Source organism: Phoca vitulina, unplaced genomic scaffold (genome assembly GCF_004348235.1).
Source record: "Phoca vitulina isolate PV1807 unplaced genomic scaffold, GSC_HSeal_1.0 scaffold2, whole genome shotgun sequence".
Classification (NCBI taxonomy): Eukaryota; Metazoa; Chordata; class Mammalia; order Carnivora; family Phocidae; genus Phoca; species Phoca vitulina.
In genome coordinates this window covers 91,484,610-91,504,954 of record NW_022589705.1, presented here as the reverse complement: position 1 = coordinate 91,504,954, position 20,345 = coordinate 91,484,610, and the positions used below count along the sequence as shown (strand labels likewise).

At 53.9% G+C, this 20,345-nt stretch overlaps 1 protein-coding gene across 1 annotated transcript in view; it reads right to left on the bottom strand.

The window, feature by feature from the left end:
• Positions 1 to 19,601, bottom strand: part of LRRC38 (leucine rich repeat containing 38) — a 31,481-nt gene extending 11,880 nt beyond the window's left edge. Inside the window, exon 1 of the mRNA XM_032418497.1 lies at positions 18,953 to 19,601. Within this exon, the coding sequence (XP_032274388.1) occupies positions 18,953 to 19,601 (649 nt within the window). The remainder of the gene's footprint in view (positions 1 to 18,952) is intronic.
• Positions 19,602 to 20,345: the final 744 nt, after the last annotated feature.

Genomic DNA, 20,345 nt, shown 5'->3' with positions numbered 1-20,345 from the left:
CTCGTCCAGCTCTCGTGGCTCCCTTCCTTGGTTTATGGCAGCATCACTCCACCCTCTGCCTCTGTCAAATCTCCCTCTTATAAAAAACACACCTGCCATTGGATTTAGGGCCCATCCAAAATCCAGGCTCAGCTCATCTTGAGATCCTTAGTTACATCGGCAAAGACTCTTTTTCCAAATAAGGCCCCACTCACAGGTTCCAGGCTTTAGGACTTGGCCATATCTCTTGGAGGGGACACAATTCAACCCACTCCGGGTGTCTTATGTATGACAGTCATCTGCTGCCCTTTGGCCTCTCGTCCTCCCTGTCTCCTTATTTGGAGGCTGCTCCCAGATTGCATTTTGGGCCATCGCCTTCCACCCCTTGGGTAACTCTAGAAAATGCATGGCCCTCCCCCGGCCAGGGGGTCAGCACGTGACCGACACTGGGCCACAGTCTCTCTGTCCTGGTAAACTGAGCCTTGAGTGGCTTGACCACGAAGGTGGCTAGAGCCCACTCAGTCCGGCAGCCCCGCCCTGTGGGAACCGTCCACTGGAGACACGCCTCCTTCCTCGTGCAGGATGGCTCGGTCCCCCACATGCTGCTGCTCTGTCCCCTTGACTGATGACTTCTCCCCGGCAGCTGACACCTGAGCTGGAGAGGGTGAAGAGCTGCCACTCTCCCGAAATAGATGGTGACACAGCGGATGGTAGACTGAGATTAATCTCTTGCCCCTTGCCAACAAACGGGCCTGCAGCCAGAGGATCTCTGGCCCCCCCCCCCCCCGCCAATCCACATCAACAACAAACTCTTCTAAGCACTTTTGTCATTAAAAATATATTTTTGTTTTCCCAACTCTGCTTAGGCAAAGCCCATGTATACACTGAAAGAACAGAAATAAACAAAAAGGAGGATAAAAGGACCCATAAATACATATTTAACACGCTGGCTTATACCTTTCTAGATTTCTTCTGTGCATCTCTGTACAGAAATCCCCCAAGTAGAAATATACTCTGCCACTCTGTTGGATAACCATACTGGGAACATCTTTCCATCCAACCAATGTCATTGCCAAACGTCACTTGTTTATTTACTTATTTATTTTTAAGCAGGCTCCACACCCAGCACAGAGCCCAAGGTGGAGCTCGAACTCATGACCCTGAGATCCAGACCTGAGCTGAGATCAAGAGTCGGACGCTTAACTGACTGAGCCACCCAGGCGCTCCCTCCAAACATCATTTGTAATGGCTGCAGGCCCTGTATTGTGTAGATGAGCCATGATTTACTTCTACAATCCCACGGTGCTTCCAGTTTCTTCCTTACTAGAAGCAAGGCCACTATGGGCATCTGTATACACATTCTTAATCATCTCCCCCGATGCATTCCCACAAGCTGAAGACTGCCCCTGCACTTGTGTTAACAATGGGTTTTGTCACTCTTTCATCTTTGCCGATCTCATAAGCTGTAAAAGAGCGTAACTGCTGCTTTAATTTGCATTTCTCTGCTTACGAATAGAGCTAAATGTTGTATCATGGGCTCGTGGACCATTTGGAGTGGTACTTCTGTGAACTGCCTGCTCAAGACCTGTACTAAATGCTTCACATGTCTTATCAAGGTGTGAGAAGGAGGGTTGGGGAGAGAATGTGGCCGATCCTCTCCACCCAAACCACTGCTGGAACTACAGCTCCCACCCCGGGGAGGAAAGACCAGCATGAAGGTCCTCCAGGGACCCCTGGGCATTCGTCTCACTGCTCTTGACCAAAGCACCCCCTCCTATCAGTCTCCCCTCCCGCTCTCTGGAGTCGGAAGCTTGGTGTGGGCTGCTGAAACCCTGCCTGGGGCTCCCCAGCAGCCCCCCAGAACTCCAAACCCAAAGGAGCATGAGACAGAAGCAGCATGGTGTTCTTTCAGATGCACGGCCAGACTTCCAGCCATGGCTTCCTGCTTTCGCAGCAGCGTAGAAGGTTAGATCCAAAGGCATCTGTGCGTGCCGCCCCGCCCCACGTCTCCCCTTCATTGGACCTGAAGGTGCGGGTCCCATGGCCCCTTGCTGTAGCCTCTTGGTGTCACAGAGGAAGACTTCTCAGGGAAGCATCCCTGCATGGACTGCAGGAGGGCGGGGTGCTGGGAACGTCAGCTCTAATTTCCTATAGTGCTGGCCTTTGTTCTCCACTATGACTTTCATTAAATATGGGCTGTGGCATCAGGGGAAATTCCCAATTGTCCTCCCTGTCTCAGCTGCAGACACTTTGTCTGATTAAGTAATCAGCTGATTTCCACCAGAGGAAGAGGCACTGGCAGCATCGGGTCAAGGGCTCCTGCTTGGTGCTGGCTCCACGGAGCATGTTCTGTAGGATGGGCAGCAGAGTGCAGTCGGTCCTACGCCAGGGTTGGGACTTGCATCCGCTATCCTACACTCCAGCCTGACTTGCAGCCCTGGACCTCAGGACACCCACATCAGTCACTGCAGGAGGATAAAACATCGACAGACTCACAGTGCAGTTTTCCCAGCCTGTCCTCCTCCTGGTAAGAGATGAGCAGAGATGATCACTGAGGGCTGAAGATCTTATTCTCTGGGAAGGCGTGCACATGTTTCTGCTACCACCACCAGCATCATCATCACGGCCATCATCTTGACCATCACCACCATTATTACTTCTACCACCTGTCCCATGTGCACCATCTTCACCATGATGTCCCCCACCTGTCCTGGTTCCATCATCTCCACCATGATGTCCCCTACCTGTCCTGGTTCCACCATCTCCACCATGATGTCCCCCACCTGTCCCATGTACACCATCTGCACCATGATGTCCCCCACCTGTCCTGGTTCCACCATCTCCACCATGATGTCCCCTACCTGTCCCATGTACACCATCTCCACCATGATGTCCACCACCTGTCCCATGTGCACCATCTCCACCATGATGTCCACCACCTGTCCTGGTTCCACCATCTCCACTGTGATGGCCACCACCTGTCCCATGAACACCATCTCCACCATGATGTCACCTCCACCATTTCTACCACCACCATCACTGCCACCTCAGTTATCAACACCAGTTATTTGCTAGTGCTAGGGATACCTATCTGTGTCTAGTTATTATTGACGATCTGGTTAAAGAGAACATTCTGGCAGGTTCCTCTGTGTGAGGAAGTCTAAGACTGGCCCCATGAGTCTGGTTACCTCCCATACTCATGGTGATCAATGTTCCATGCTGCCGTGGAGTACTCAGAGACAACTACTATGTGGCTCTCTCCCTGGACCTGTCCTTAGGAGTTCTCATTGCCCCAAATAAATCTCTAACAGTGGGCCCACTGGCCAGGTGCAAAACGTGATGTGTCGAGTGTTTGAGGGTGAGGAAGGGCATGCATGGGAAGTGGGCCCCATCCAATTACACTGTTGAGATGACATTTGATAAGGAAGTAATATTTATTGAAGCTCCTACTATTTACCAGGAACTGTGATGAGGATTTCACCATTATCAACTCACTTGATCCTCTTTCTTAACAGCCCTTTGAAGATTTTATTTATTTATTTATTTGTGTGGGGAGGGACAGAGGAGAGGGGGAAAGAATCTCAAGCAGACTCCCTACTGAGCAAGGAACCCAATGTGGGGCTTGAACTCATGACCCTGAGATCATGACCTGAGCCGAAATCCAGAGTTGGATGCTTAACCAACTGAGCCACCCAGGCGCCCTAGAATGTCCTTCCTTTTAAAGCTGACTCATGGGACGTCATGGGACACCTAGGTGGCTCAGTCAGTGAAGCATCTGCCTTTGGCTCAGGTCATGATCCCAGGGTCCTGGGATCGAGTCCTGCATCAGGCTCCCTGCTCAGCGGGGAGCCTGCTTCTCCCTCTGCTTCCTGCTCCCCCTGGTTGTGCTTTCTCTCTGACAAATAAATAAATAAAATTTTACAAAATAATAAATTAAAATAAAATAAAATAAAATAAAATAAAATAAAATAAAATAAAGCTGGGGCGCCTGGGTGGCTCAGTCGTTAAGCGTCTGCCTTCGGCTCAGGTCATGATCCCAGGGTCCTGGGATCGAGCCCCGCATCGGGCTCCCTGCTCCGCGGGAAGTCTGCTTCTCCCTCTCCCACTCCCCTTGCTTGTGTTCCCTCTCTCACTGTGTCTCTCTCTGTCAAAAAAAATGAATAAAATCTTTAAAAAAATAAAAAAATAAAATAAATAAAATAAAGCTGACTCACATTCCATTGTATGGATAGACCCCATCTTGCTTCTCCAGTCCTCAGTGGACCCTTGGGTTGCTTTGGGCTATCGTGAATAATACTGCTACGGACATGGGTGTGAGGTATTTTTTAGATGCAGAGACCGGGGCTCAGAGAAGCCGTGTGACTTGCCCAAAGTCAACCAGCTCATCTGCCCGGGTGCGGATGTAAAGGCAGGCCTGGCTGTCACCAAAGCCCATCCCCCCTCCATGACACCGAGGCACCGTCAGTACTGTGTGGGCTCACCCCGTGGCCATTTGTGGGACTTCACCGGGCCGCTCTCCAAGGGACAACTTCATCCCAGCTGTGAAAGCGGCCTTCGTGTCCCCCTGGGTCTGCTCAGTGGTGCCAACTTCCCTCTCTCCTCTGGACCCCGTCCATCCTGCCCCCTCAGCATGTGAGGCCTGCCTCTCTCTGGAGACCCTGGTGACTACCCGGATCTGTGCTGCTTTTGACAGTCACCCCAGGATAGCCGTCCGCGAGCGCCGGCCGTCCCTCTCAACCCCTAAGTTCTCTCCCGCCTCAGACGTCTCTGAAACCAACACAGCAATTCTGATTTTCCAGGGAGGTCAGGAATCAGGTTGGGTTTTTGTTATGTTTATGATTCTTTCGGCAGCTGGGGGGGCCACGGGTAGAGCTGGGGTCCCAGAAGCAGACGCCTGCCCATGCAGTTTTCAGAAGATCCCAGCACTGGGGGCAGTTGCTATCTTTGGGGCTAGAGCTGCGGGCTGTTTGGAAGGGACCGCAGGGGCAGCGGCTGGAGGGGGGCAGGGGGCATCCCTAGAAACAACCTGGGCGGGCAGAGAGGCCCTCACCTTTATCTGAGCCTCTACTTTCACAGGTGGGGAAACAGGGGAAGCCGGGAAAGGCCAAAGGAACCCAGACGCCTCAATTTCAGCCAGCAAGACCTGTTTTGGACTTCTGACCCACAGAACCATAAGATTATAGATCTGTGTGAGCTTAAGGCCCTAATTTTACGGTAATGTGTTACAGGAACTAACACAGCCCCCAGGATCACACAGCAAGTCAGAGGCAGAGCCCCACCTGGGAGCGGACCCTCCGTCCCGAGCACCTGCAGGAGTACCACACTGAGACAGAGCGGAGGCTCAGCGTGAGCCTCTGGAACTGCGTCCTTGGGGAGGCGACACGGGTATTGATTTACAGTTGATAATAATAACAGCTGGTGTTTATTACGGGCTTTCTGTGTCCTAGGCACCGTGCCGAGCTACGAATATTATTGTCCATATTTTACACATAGGACAACTGAAGCACAGAGAGGTTAGGTGATCTGCCCAGATTCACGCAGCTAGTAAATAGAAGAATGGGGTTCAAATTGGTGGGGCCTCTAAATGCAAAGCCTGAGTTCTCAGCCACTGTGCCACATCCCCGTCTGGTGACTGATGAGCAATATGAGGGCACAGCTGCAGCCTGGAACTGGGGGCGCTGGGCTAGACCTTCCTCTGCTTTTCACTAGTTTGCTGTGTGACTTTGGACAAGTCACTCAATCTCTCTGAACTATGGTTTCCTATCTGTAAATGAAGAAGGATAAATTAGATCACCCTATAAGCTAAGCTTGAGTTTTCTGGAATGTTCCCTCCAAGAGAGCAGAGTTTTTGTCCAGATCGCTGCCAGGTCCTTCACACTTGGACCTGAACTTGTTTTCACACATGTTTAGTCTGCTCTGGTTTCTGCGAAGACATTCAGGGCATCTTTGGATTCAGGCCAGGTTCCGAATCTGGAAAGCTCATTGACTAAGTTAGGTTCTGAGCCCAAAGCAGAGGCTCTGGACCCGAGAGGATAGGCTTGCCACTAAGGGACCCCAGTTTCTGATATGAGATTTGGGAAGCTGCACAATGGCTCATGACAAAGATTCTGCAGCCAGTCTCTCTGCGTCACACCTCCACTCTGGCTGGTGACCTGGGCCAAGTTATAGTAACCTGTCTGTGCCTTGGCTTTCTCACCTGTCAAATGGGGTGACGTTGGCTGGAAACATCCTCCTTGGACGACACTAACAGACCTGGAACTCTGCCGTCCACTGCGGCAGCCCCTGGCCACATGCTGACAAGGTCATATATGTCCAGTCTGGACTGAGATGTGCTGTAGCTGTGTCAAATACGCCCCAGACTTTGAAGACTTGGTATGAAAACACCATGGAAAAGGATCTCATGAATGACTTTTCTCTCAATGACAAGTTGAAAAAAATAACCTTCTGGATCTGCTGGATTCAATAAAATATTAAAATTAATTTCACCTGTTCATTTGTGGCTCACTTGGTCTTTCCACTGGGTGGGGCTGCCCTGGGGTGCTTAGCTCAGGGCCTGGAACACAGTCAGACACTCAGTTAATGAGCCATGGGAGCAGCCTGCTCGAGGCAGAGAGTAGGGACAACCCCCGATCAAATAAGCAAGAGCCTGATTTGTACCTTTAGTGTTTATTTCCCCTTAATCAAACGCAGCAGAGCAATTTGCTTTGACATCATAAAATCTGACGGCTGGACACCATTTTGGAGGCTACTGAACCCCAGTTCCTGGGGATTTGGGGGCCATCCTTGGTGTTCCTTGGCCTGTGGACGCATCACCTTGACCTCTGCCTTCTCCCTGTCGGCGTGTGTCCCAATTGCCCCTTTTTATAAGGACATCAATCATTCTGGCTTAAGGCCCGCCCAGCGCCCATATCCTAACTAATTACATCTACAGTGACCCTTGGATTAATCATGTTTTTGACTTTCTGTGTTTTATTTAGCTTTGACATCTTGGGGCCTCTCCCAGGGTTCTCCACTTCCTAGAGACAGTAATCAACCAGCTTGAAAGTGCACCTTTGCTAGGCAATCCGACCAGTCCCAGTCCACATGGCCACCCACCTTTTTTTGTCAGACTCTTGCAGTCTGGAACAGTCTCTCCTGCCCTGAATGACACCAGGGCCAGGGACTGGACACTAGGGGACGCCCCCCCTCTAGCCCACAGCCTGCCCAAATTATTCACACTAGCCAACCCCAAACCTGCCCAGCCTGTCTACCATGCCCCTTCCTCCTGCAAAAACCACAATAAAGATTCTTGACCACACTTTCCTGTCAGTCCCTCTGCCTCCTGACCATCCCTGGAGCCTCCCTGCATGGCCCTGCATGGCGTCCACACTTCTAGAGCTTCTAGAGATCTGTGAGTGTTAAACTTCTTCCTTCATAGGTCATTTCTGTGTCAGCATGTCTTACCATGCCTGCTTAAAACAAATCCCAGCTACATTTAAAACAGCCCTATTGCGGGGCGCCTGGGTGGCTCAGTCGTTAAGCGTCTGCCTTCAGCTCAGGTCATGATCCCAGGGTCCTGGGATCAAGCCCCACATCGGGCTCCCTGCTCCGCGGGAAGCCTGCTTCTCCCTCTCTCACTCCCCCTGCTTGTATTCCCTCTCTCACTGTCTCTCTCTCTCTGTCAAATAAATAAATAAAAATCTTTAAAAAAAAAAAAAAAAAACAGCCCTATCTCCAAATAAGGTCAGAATCTGAAGTACAGGAGGGTTGGGGCTTCCACATATGATTTTGGGGAGACATAATTTATTTATTTTTTTTTTAATTTTTTTAGTGTTATGTTAATCCCCATACATTACATCATTAGTTTTAGATATAGTGTTCCATGATTCATTGTTTGTGCATAACACTCAGTGCTCCATGCAGAGCGTGCCCTCCTCAATACCCATCACCAGGCTAACCCATCCTCCCACCCCCCTCCCCTCTAGAACCCTCAGTTTGTTTTTCAGAGTCCATCGTCTCTCATGGTTCTTCTCCCCCTCTGATTTCCCCCCCTTCATTCTTCCCCTCCTGCTACATTCTTCTTTTTCTTTTTTTCTTTCTTAACATATATTGCATTATTTGTTTCAGAGGTACAGATCTGAGATTCAACAGTCTTGCACAATTCACAGCGCTTACCAGAGCACATACCCTCCCCAGTGTCCATCACCCAGTCACCCCATCCCTCCCACCCCACCCCCCACTCCAGCAACCCTCAGTGTGTTTCCTGAGATTAAGAACTGGGGAGACATAATTTAACTCATAGCAACCCCCTCCCATCATTCCTTGCTCAAGAGTCTGCAAGAGTTCCTCAAGTCAGGGTCCCAGCAGGCGAGCATGGCCCACCCAAGCCCACCCAAACCCGGTTATTTGAAGGGAGTCTAACAAAGGGGCTATTTACAACCGTGTGGACCTGCCTTTAGAAGGCGACAAGGGTCCGTGCAGTCCCCAAAGCTCTACCAGTGGGGAGGGGCGGCCTTCCCTGGAGGTATAAGGGGAGTGGGCAGTTATCCAAACCTGGAGAAGCAGGAAGACAGAGCTGTGACTAACAGGTAGATGTGTGCACCTGTTTGTCTGACTCAGGTCATATTAAAATAAAGGTAAGGTCAGGGAGGAGTAACATCATACTTATCCATTGTACCAACATGGAAGAGCCCACGGAAGAAAAGAAAGAAGTGAAAAACTCTATGCCATTCTGGAAGAGGCCAACCATAGAGACAGCAAAAAGCTTAGTGTTTCCCAGAGAGGGGTTCAGGAGGAGGGGAGAGAAATAAGCAGGTGGAACACAGGACATTTTTAGGACAGTGAAATTACCTGTATGATACCAGGATGGTGGATCCACAACATTATCCATCTGTCCAAACTCACAGGATGTACATCACAAAGGGTGAACCCTACCGTAAGCTGTGGACTTTAGTTAATAATAATGTAATAGTATCAACGTTGGTTCCTCAATTGTAACAAATGGACCGCACTAATGCAAGGTGTCCGTAATAGGGGAACAGAGGGGGAGGGGGCATATGGGCACTCTGTATTGTCTGCTTAAATTTCCAGAAACCTAAAACTGCTCTAAAAAATCGTCTATTATTTTTTTTTAAATAAAATAAAACCACTCTTTCAGCCAGAGAAAATCAACCAGTGGCACTTGGCTGCCTACCCTTTCCAGTCATTTTTCTATGGGACTTGGTTCTTTCTCCTGGCCTCCCGGGGGGCTCCCCCTAAGCTTCCCCAGCCCCCCTGCACTGGCTGGGAGCTTCCTCCCTTTCCTCACCACCTCCTCCCTGTGCTCGCCGCTCCCATCCCCACCAATGAACATTAAAGCCGAGGTTTTCCCATCATCTAGCAGTTCCTTCGAACTGGGATGTCCACCCTCTCTCCCGCATCCCATTAAGGGGGTACAGAGAATGTTGGCTGCCCATCATTGGTCTGTGGTTCTTGCCACATGACTGTCCAGGGCGCTGAAGATCTATAAACCATCGTCTTGTAGACTTATGGGTTGACAATGGCCCTTCTCTTGCAAGTGCTCCCCATTTGCTTCTAAAGCTCCTTTATGTGAGTATTTCCCTGATCACCAGGGGGTGACAGGCGAGGAAACCAAAGCCCAGAAAAGTTAGTGACCTGCCCAAGTCAAGGAGGTGGCAGCAGAGGTAGGATGTCCTGACCCTTGGTTCTAAGCTCCCGGCCCCTCCACGTGACCATGGGCAGCTTTCATTTCTGATGCAGATAATCACTTATGATGGTTATGTTTAAAACAGTTATCACCTCACTGGTGTCTTATAAAAAGAAAAGCTATTCTAATAACTGGGCAGGGGGATCTTTTCTTGATATGAAGAGGAAGAAGGGAACATACTCTTGCATCCACTTGTTTAAAAGACGGCTGCTGGGGGGTAGGACCTGTGCCAAGGGAACCCCCCCAGAGACTCTTGCTAGGAGCTGGGGGCTTCGGACCCGCTCATCCTGTGACCCCATGAGGAGGCTGGCTCAGGAGGGTGCAGAATCAGCCAAAATCAGAGCTAGAAGGAGTCTTCACTGCCATCTGGCCCAGGGGCCAAAAACTGGAAGCCACTAGGAGGAACATAGCCATCAACATGTTTTAGGGAGCTCGGCCAGTGCGGTGCTCTAAACTGGTTTTCATGCGCGTGTGCTCTCGGTTCTGCTCCGGCCCCCCTTCTCCAGTGACTCCCACCTGTTGCCCCAAGGGGCATCTGAGGTGATCTAGGGCAACTGAAGGAGGGACAAGACTCACAGGTCCCACTGCTAGCTATGGACGGAGCTGGGACTGGCACCCTGATTCCTGCCTCTTTGATTTGGGTTCGCCTCTGAGAATCTTCCCTTTAATCCCGAGGGGCTTGCAGTTCCCTCGAGGTCCTGACCTGTGCTCTTGGCACTCATCCCATAACCAGCCCAGAGGATGGGGGAGATGGGGCACCAGGGGCTCCTTGATCAGCAGCCTCTGAAGCGGAGGGGCCAGGCTGCGAGCCAGTGGGAGGCTGTGCTGTGAAGACACAGTGCACGTCTCCGTGGATCATCAGACATTTGGGATTTGACCGGCAATGCTGAAATACAGTGGGATCTGAGAGGCTGTGTGCATGGATGATCTGTGCATCTGCATTTCTAGGATTTTCATAAAGAGAAAAAAATAGCTTCTGTGTGTGGGCGCCTGGGTGGCTCAGTCGTTAAGCATCTGCCTTCAGCTCAGGTCATGTTCCCAGGGTCCTGGGATCGAGCCCTGCATCGGGCTCCCTGCTTAGCCAGGAGCCTGCTTCTCCCTCTCCCACTCCCCCTGCTTGTGTTCCCTCTCTCACTGTCTCTCTCTGTCAAAAAATAAATAAAATCTTTAAAAAAAATAGCTTCTGTGTGCAGCGGTGGAGGAAACCGCACTTTGAGCTTCTTCATATGACATCCCTTGAGGTCAAAGGGCCGACGTTATCACCTGTATTGGACTGAGGGGACACTGGGGCCCAGGAACATTAGGGGACATATCTGCCATCAGACAGTTCACTGGAAGCACAGCTATGGTCGAGGACGCCTGGCGATGGCCTGCCCAGCCCCCTCCCTAAACTCCGCCCCACGCCCCGGCAGCCCCCGTGTACCATGTCACCGCAGCTATCCCCTCCTCTGCCTGGACCGAGAGGGACATCTCCCAAACCGAGCCAGACACAGCCTCCTCCTGGGACCCGGAAATTGGGACCAGCAGAGCCCAGTGTCTCCGGGCCTCAGCTGGTCTCCTGAATGGAGGAGTGTGCTTTTGCCATGCGGGTGAGAATGTAAGAGAGTCCATCAGCATGTGAAGAGGAGAATTAAAAAGTGTGAGAGGCAGAGATGAGAGCACGAGGGAGGCTCTGTGCCCCCTGTGGCCTCCCAGGTAGTCTCACCCGCAGTACTCCCTGGGACCCGACGGTTCAGGATCTAGGCTTCCTGGTGACACCCCACATCCTTAGCAGAAACCCTTCTGTTTGCTTATGCCAGATGGAGCTGGTTTCTGGTTCAGCGGGGTGAACTGAGATGTGTGTCCTTGGTGACCCACACCAGCCACTCACGGTGCACCTTGCAGGGCAGAGAATTCAAGCATACCAGCCACCCCAAGACTCCCCGATGGCTGCCCCTTCATCTTGCCAGCAGAGGGCCAGGCACAGGTGGCTCCCTCCCTCCTTCACAGTGGAGAGCCTGAGGCTCAGGGGCCTATGGGGTTTGACCAGGATCGCACAGATCTGGAAAAGGAACCCAGAGAACCTTCCTGCCAGGCCTCTGCCTCTGCTGAAAGATGCTCTGGGTATCCTTTGCTGACCACAGCTGGAGTGGGGTATTTGCTGAGGACAAAAGCCAAGGCCAGTGATCTTGGCCTGTGCCTCAGTGGTGTGACAGAGGCCTTGGGGGTGTGCCTTCGTCTGCTCACACGTGCCCACAGCCCCACCGAGCCCCTTCCGCACTGGGCGTGACCGCAGGTGCTGGGGACACAGCAGCGAGCAGGCTGATCTCTGGGAGCCTGTGTTTCTGCAGGGACACAGATATCTTGTGGACAAAGCGATGTGGCCCTCAGCGAGTGCTATGACATAAACTCCACCAAGATGAGTTGGGGGTGGTGCAGGACTGCCCAGGCAGGGTGGTCAGGGAAGGCCTCTCGGAGGTGGGGACATCTGACTGGGGGCCTGAGGAAGACGCAGCCACTCGAGGAGGAAATGTCCTAGGAGGAGAGGGAGCCATAAGTTCAGAGGTCCTGGCTGGACACTGGCAGTTGGCGTGTTCCAGGGACAGATGGGGGTCTGTGTGGCTGGGGAGGGGGGCTGGGCAGGGAGGGACGAGGAGGTGGGGGACAGCTTGTGGGACCTGAGAGGGAGCTGGCTTCTTCTGAGTGCAGTGGAAGCCATCAGAAGGTTTCCAAATATGCCATATACTGTACCAGCCTCTGGGGATTGAAGGATGAAAAAGACACATTCTGCGTCCTCCAAACAGGCCAGACAGACCTGGGAACCACAGCCATGTCAAGCTGTGGTCATAGAGATAATACAGGAGCCAATGAGGTCATGCAGGAAAGGCTCCCCACCCGGCCTCGGGGGCCCAGACTGTTGGAGGCTGGAAGGCTAAATAGGAACCAGAAAGGTAAAGAAGTAAAGGCGGAGATGGGGAGGGAGGGCGGGAGGGAAGAATCTGGGCACCTGTAACAGCCGGAGCAGAGGCCTGAGGGCAGGAGCCCGGGACAGCTTCCCAGGACTTCCCCACAGGCTCCATCATCAACGCTGCCAGCCCGGAGGTGACAAGGCCTGCCCAGCCCTTCCTTCCAAACCACACCGAATGCCACACACCGAATGCCGCACACCGAATGCCGCACACCGAATGCCACACACCGAATGCCGCACACCGAATGCCGCAAGAGCGGAAACTGGACGGCCGCTGGCTGCAAGGCCTCACGCTCCAGGGCTGTGAGTCACCTGGCAACCCGTCAGCTTCAGCTAACAGGGACACGGGCCTCTCCAAAACAGATCCCCGGCTGCATGCCCCCGGGCTGCCCTGGACGGGCAGGAAGGTAGGTCCACTGGCCCACGTCGCCCAGCAAGGAGGCTGCAATTTGGGTTAACTGACCGAATGGCACAACCAATGTGACATTTCCAGAGAGATCCAGTGTTCGGGACGGAGTCGCAGGGCTTGGCCGGGCTCCCCTGGGAGCCAACAAGACAGGGCGAGGTTTCCTTAGGTCCCGTTTGCGGCTCACTCCCCAGCAGAACTCCAGACCCTGCGGCCTGTCAAAGCTGACGCTCGGCCCGGACACCATAATGATGGGAAAGGTGACACCCCGTGACTCCACTCTGATTAAGAGACGAGTTAAAAACGCATTAGCCTGTGCACACAGGATGGGTACAGACTTGTCAGAGGCACGAGGGAGGCCACTTGCAAGAGGGGGTGAGACCTCAGTCCACCTCTGCCGGGAACATGATTTTCTTAGGTGTATAAACACACCCAAAACATCCATCTAACAACAGGAGACAGGTTCAACGAATAGATCCACAAAATGACGTATTATGTGGCCATGAAAGGTTACGTTTTCAAAGAACTGAAATGGCAGGAAATTCTCACAGCTCAATAAGAGAGAAAAAAAAATCAGTAATAAGATCTACATTGTACCATAGCAATTTGTTTAAAAATGTATATGCGTATAAGAATAAAACCGGAATAAAATACAGCAAAACTTTTAATAGTGGTGGGATTCTGGGTGGTTTCTGTTTCCTTCACGATACTTCTCTACATTTCCCACATATACAAGGAGCCTGTTACTTTATAATTGGAGAAATAAAACTGCTTTGATTTCTAAAGGAAAAGAGAGTCACCTTGGAGTCACCTGGGAGAAAGGACCCGTGTTACCTCCAGCAAGCATCAGCTTTTGTCCCTTTGGCTAAAATACGGTTTACATTGTTGTTATGATGAGACGTCCCCACTCATCTGACCGAGCCAGGCCCTCATCGTGTCTGACATGAGAAAAGGAAGTGGGGTTACTGGCAAGCGGGGGGAGCACCCCCAACGAGCGCTCAGTTGGGCCTGGAAGGAGGGGTTAGTCATGGAACTCATCCAGGACCTTGCTGCCAGGACACCCCTTCTTAGAGAGGGGCTCGGGAACCCACAGGGGCTGAGCCCCCAAATGCTTGGAGGCTCCAGGCATTATAGTGGACTTTCTCTTAAGAGGCTGTCCCCCAAGGGGCCAGAGTTACAGACCCAAAACATGACCTGTGGCTCCCGGTCCCCCCCTCCCTGTCCCCAGCCCTTCCCGCCCCATAGCTACATGTGTCAAGGTCTTGGGGTGCAAGATGAGCCCAGATCTCTCTGCTGGTACTGTGGGCTGTGACCTGCAGGCCACGTGTGTTGTGGTTAGAGAGGGAGGGGATAGAAGATGCCTGGGCAATTGGGCCTCCCACTCTGGGACCTACATATGCCTCTCCTGTGACGCACTCTCAGACACGGTGTGGGCTGTGTCACCTGGGTCGTCTGCTCGCTCCGTGCACCTCCGAAGCCGAGGACGGAGGCAGCCCCCTGCCTGCCGCTATGGTTTCTCAAACCCAGTAGCCTTTCCTTCTTGTAGCTCCTGGAGCGCCACTGGATGCAGGTGAGGTGTCCCATGAGCCCAGAGTCCCGAGTGGTCTGGGTGCTCTGCCCCACCCTGCTGCACAGAGACATGGCCCCCCTAGATTCCAGCAGAGGGGTCTCTAGAGGGGCCTGGCCTCCCCGGGCCTCAACTTTCCAATCCTTAATATGAGGACAATATTCCCTTCCCTTGAAACCATAGAATTTTTAGAGTTAGAAGGAGCCTTAAAATGCTCCTACTCACACTCCTTTGCTCGCAAAAGAAAAATCTCAGAGATGTTTCTCTTGGTTCAGCTACTGAACCAAGACAACACCTTGGGTTTCTAGAGATGTACCAAAAGGCCCTCCTACCTCCAGGCAGTTCTCAAGCTTCTGTGTATATTGCAAGTCCCTGGGCTGGGGGTGTGGGGGTAGGGTGTTAAAAATGCAGACCCATTCAGTAGGCCTGGGGGTTCAAGAGTCTGCATTTCAACCAAGCTCCCTGTGTGTCTTCCTTCAGATCCACCTCCCTGGGCTGCTATAAGGAGACCATGTGCTAGGCCAGCAGGGAAAAGCTTTAAAGCTCAAGGGTGTCACCCTGCTGCTCCCCATCTCCCCAGACACTCCCACCCTCTCCCTCTCTACCCCATGGCTCACCTGAGTGATTTCCAAGGATGCTTGCTTCCAAGTCTGGAGTCCTTTCTACTTAAAGTGGGATGGTCACTGTCCCAAATTGCCTGGGATCCATTATCTCACGGGAGAACCACCAGCCCAGGTTCAGGATCTGGCGCTGGAAGGAGGTCCACCAGCTGTGACCCAGAGCAATCGGAGATTGGGAGGGGGCAGTGTTGGGGATAGCCTCACCCCCCCTCCTGATCTATGCCCATCAAAAAGAATTAGGTGTAGGGTCAGCCACTCCTGAGTGCAAACTCATCTCAGCCACTGACGACCTTGTGCAAACCACTTCACTTCTTTGCACCTTGTTGGATAAACGGTGGGTTAAGGTACTTGCCAGGCACAGTTGTATTAAAGGGGATGGCACCTGTGCACTACAAAGTGACAAACACCACAAGGTCAGGCCACCAGTAAAATACAGGATGGCACATTTATATGTTGAATTTCAGAAAACAGCAAATAATTTTGTGTGCAAGTATATCCCAAATACTGCATGGGACATACTTATACTAAAATATGATTCATTGTTTATCTGAAATTCAGAGTTAACTAGGCATCCGGGGGGGGGTTCCTTGTTTGTTTTCTTATTTTAGGTGTGTCTGCTTTGTTTTGTTGCTAAGTTGGCTGATGGGCATTCCAACAGGCAGCCCCTCACCCTCTTCCTTCAGCCCCAGCACCAGCGGGACAGATCCTCCTGCGTCCCCAGACCCAGCCCTGCCCAACCCCCAAAGGAGCCTGGATGGAGGGGATCCGGCACCTCCAAGGCATTCCTTCCTCCCACGGGGGTGTGCTCGGTGGCGGAGTGCTCCCATCAGCACAGTGACCGCACAGGAGGCTCGCCTGGCAGACGAAGGCATTTTTGTAACTGAAGGAGCCAGTCAAGGTCACTTGCTCTGCTCTGTTCTGCTTCTCTGGGGAAGGAGGGGATGGGGAGGCAAGGACAAGGCAACGAGGACAGGATCCCCTTGCTCCTGACTTTGAATCCCCTCTCCTGGGAGAGGCAGGCCACTTGCCTACAAACCCCTGGAGCTTGGGCCCCACGGAGCCCGATTTTCCTTGGCAGGAAGTGGGTGGCCATGGCTGGAAGTCTTGAGGTCCCCCATGTCCCCCAGCCATTGTTAACCCTCTGTGCCATCACCCCTCTGGGCCTTCCAGTTAAAACACGACAGCACTAACACTTAGATCGTGCTGCTGGGTATCAGACACTCTTCTAAGAACTTCATAAATAATACCTTTTTAATCCTCCCAATAACCCTAGGGCGTGGGCACTAGCATCATCCCCATTTCACGGGCGAGGTAACGGGGCTGCAGAAGGGTCACATAGCTAGCAAGAGGTCGAGGCAGGCTTTGAACGGAGCCTGGGCCTTCAGCCTCTTTGCCCGGCGCCTCTGTGCAGATACAAGGAGCACAAGGGCAGGAGGAGGAGGGAAGGGACGACGGGCATCTAGCAAGCACCTAGGCTGTGCTAAGCACCCCTGCATCCCCGACGGAGCTGATCTCATTCAAACTTCACCACAAACAAGGTGTGGGATACTGTTACCGCGTGCTGAAGTCAGAGGCAGGGAAACTGAGGCTCAGAGAGAAATGTGAGTGGAAATCAGACCTCAGCTGTCTCGCATCAAGGCCCCGTGTTCGTCCCCTCACCACCCACCCTGCTCTGGTTCACGGTTCTCCGGACACTGCTCTGGCCACACGCATGGCAGCCCACCACTACTCCTGACGCACCCCCTCCCACCTGCCGTGAGGTGACCGAAGCCCTCATGCTCTCTTCTCTCTGCCTCCACCTCTCCCCACTGACCCAGACCAACCCTCAATCAGGGCCTGGACAATGTTCCTTACTCGGAGCCTGTCCATCCTTTCCCCCCGGCCACACATCCCCACCTGGTGTCCCTTTCCTTCCCCACATCACCGGCCGTAGGAGGAATAACATCCTAAGGTCTCACTGTTCTTTACATTCACCTGCATCAGCTGGTTTTGATCCTGACAAGCACCGGGTTAGATGGACCACCCGGCATCACCCGTGTCCTAATTTCACACAGGAGGAAGATGGGGCTCAGAAAAGTTAAGGGTCCTGGCCAGACTCACCCAGGCTTTCCACCAGGACTCAGACCTCTGTCTTCTGACTCTACAACCAGGACTGTGTAGGGACCTCAGAGGTCAACCAAAGCACTTTAGAGATGAGGAGTCTGAAACCCAGACAGGACACGTGGCCTCTTCAAGGTCACAGCCATCCGTCTATGGCAGAACTGAGACTGAAATCTACAGCTTCCAACCCTATAACACCTTGCCCTCCTGCGATAACACATGGAACCAATTATACCAACTCAGTTAACCAAAGAGGTTAAAGATGCCAACTCCATCAAAAACCAAAGGCAAGAGCGATCAGAACCAAGGCATACCCCCATTCCACAATGAGGCTTCTATCTGGACATTCCTGTCTCTGGGACAGTCTTCTGGTGGGGCAGGCAGGTGAATGAGGGCAGGTCAGATCTTTTTAGGACTTGCTCCCCTGGTAGAGCCAGCCCAGGCTGAAAATGCCAGTTCAGGGGCCTGCGTCTGCTGGGGAGTGATGGCCCCGACGCCTAGGGTTCATGTTTAGTAAAGTATGGAGTGAAGAAGTGATCACAGGAATTCAGGGCATAGATGAGCAACATCCTTGAAATCCAGGAAGTGGAAAAAAGATATACCAAAGCTAAATCCACATCTATGTCACACATCTATGTCACTTTTTATAACATGTGTCTTACAGCTCTGGATCCTATTCTGCCAAACCCTCGGGAGCCAGGTGGGAGGCAGAGTCTGGCTGTGCAAGGTCACTGCTGGGACTGAGGCTCACATGCCTACCAGTGGAAGGCTGGAATCCACGGAGCGTACGGACATTCTGCCTGCTCCCCATCCTGGGGCTCATCTCTATGGATGCTGGGGTCCCCTCTTCTCAGCTCTGTCTCTGCTTCCCTCCGCTGGCCTTTGCCTGGCCCCTTAACGTCTGTGCCCTCTGTGTTTCCATCTGCCAAAGGGATCTGTACATCCATCCGTGTCACCACGGGAAAAGTACACCAGGAAAGCAAAGGGTGCACCAGCCTGCTAAGGTTTTTGCGTTCACAGAACTGCAAATCTCTACTGCATCGCTGGCTTTTAGCGGGCTGCCAGTATTCCTCACCAGAAATATTTCTCATCCCTTTTGGACAGGAGAACAAACCTGGGAGCTGAGAAACAGGCCTGCTTAGGCTCTGGAAGCTGCTGGAGAGCCCCTAGAATTGGCTGGATCTTTCGATGTTCAGTGTAGTGAGAATGGCACTCAGCTCTTTCCCACACAGGAGGGTGTCTTCCACTTAGGAGGGCCCATAAATAACCTGCACCCACCAGTCCTATGACCCAAAACCTGATGAGTTGAACTCCGACATGGGTGACAGAAATGGGAGGTCCCTAACTCCGGAAAGTGAGCTGTTGGAGAAACAGGTGGAGAAGCACGTCATCAGGGCCCAGAAACTCCAGAGAATCCAGATGTAACCCTCCCCACCCACTTTTCCCAGCCGACTCCCAGGCCAAGTTCAGGCTGGGAACCTGCCAGGCTTATACCTGAGCGACTCTCCTGGGGCAGCTGCTCCGGTGCCTGGTGCACCCGAGCCCCAGCTTGCAGGCTGGACCCAAGCCCCCCTGCCCGGGGACGCTCCCTGCTCCCCTCCTCTCACCCCCAGCCTGGTGTGCAGCCCAGCCTGCCCGGCAGGCTCACCTTTCGGCAGCTTGGACGTGTTCTCCTGGATCCAGGAGAAGAGGTGGGCAAAGTCGCAGTCGCAGAGCCAGGGGTTCCCGTCCAGGCGCAGGGTGCGCAGCGCGGGCAGGGCGGCCAGGGTGGCCACGTTGAGGCTGCGCAGGTTGTTGTCGTTGAGCTCCAGCACCTGCAGCGACTCCAGGGTCTCGAAGGCGTCCTCGTGCACGCCCGCCAGGTTGTTGTTGGCCAGGCTCAGCTTGACCAGCCTCCCGGCCGAGCGGAAGGCGCCGGCGCCCAGCTGGGTCAGGTTGTTGTAGCTGAGGTCGAGGAAGGCCAGCTTGGCCGAGCCGCTGAACGTGCCCTCCTCCAGTGAGCGCAGCGAGTTATTCCTGAAGTCCAGGTACACCAGGTCGCCGTAGAAAATGAAGAAGTCCTCGGGGATGTGCTGGATGCGGTTGCCGGCCACCAGCAGCTTGCGCACGTCCAGGGGGAAAGGGTCGGGCACGCTGGGCAGCCCGCGGTCGCGGCAGTCCACGGTGTGCGGGTCGGTGCAGGCGCAGCCCGCGGGGCACGCGTGCCCGGGCCGGAGCAGCGGCAGCAGGAGGAGGCTGCAGAGCCCGAGCGCCGCGGCGCCGCCGGCGGGGCCGCGGGGGGCGGCGCGGGGGCGCATGGCCGGGCCGGGGGGGGGGGGGGGGGGGGGGACCCGCGCGAGCCGCGGCGACGCGGACGTGGCTCTCGGGGCGAGCCCTGGCGCGGGGGGCGGCGCGCGGGGTCCCGGCGGCCGGGCGCTGGGAGCTGGAAGGCGGCCGGGGCGGGGAGGGCGTGCGCCCGGGCGCTCGGGGGCGACCGAGCGCGACGCGAACGGACTCGGGGAGTCCGGGGCTGCAGGGACCGAGAGGAAAGAGTCCGGGAGGGAGGGGCGAGGACTCGCGAAGGACTTACCGGGACAGGAAATTAACCCTCCAGAAAATCCCAGGGAGGGGCGGGGAGCGATAGAGGTGGCCGAGTGGCCCGGGCAGCTTTTTTCTGAGACCGGGTAATAAGACCTGTCGCGCGGACTTGGCCAGGAGCGCTCCACAACTAAGTTCGGTTATCGAGCGCCCCCCACCCCAGCGATTGCCAGAGGGCGTGCTGGGGGCATGTGCCCCGCAGCCCGGCTCCCGCCTGGTGCCAAAGCGCGCTCCCCGTTCGCCAGCCCCATTGCCAAAGGGAATGCGACCTGCGTCCCTCTGGCTCTGCGCCCGGGGGCAATCCCGGCGGGCTCTAGGGGGCCACTCCAGGAGCTGCTGACCTAGGGTTGGGCGGAGCTCCCAAGTGGCTCGTTTTTTCCTCCTCACTCCGCCCACCTGCACTTGACCCATCTCAGGGAGGCACGTGGGGTCAAGTGAGGCGAGCAGCTGCCTGCCCCCCCCCC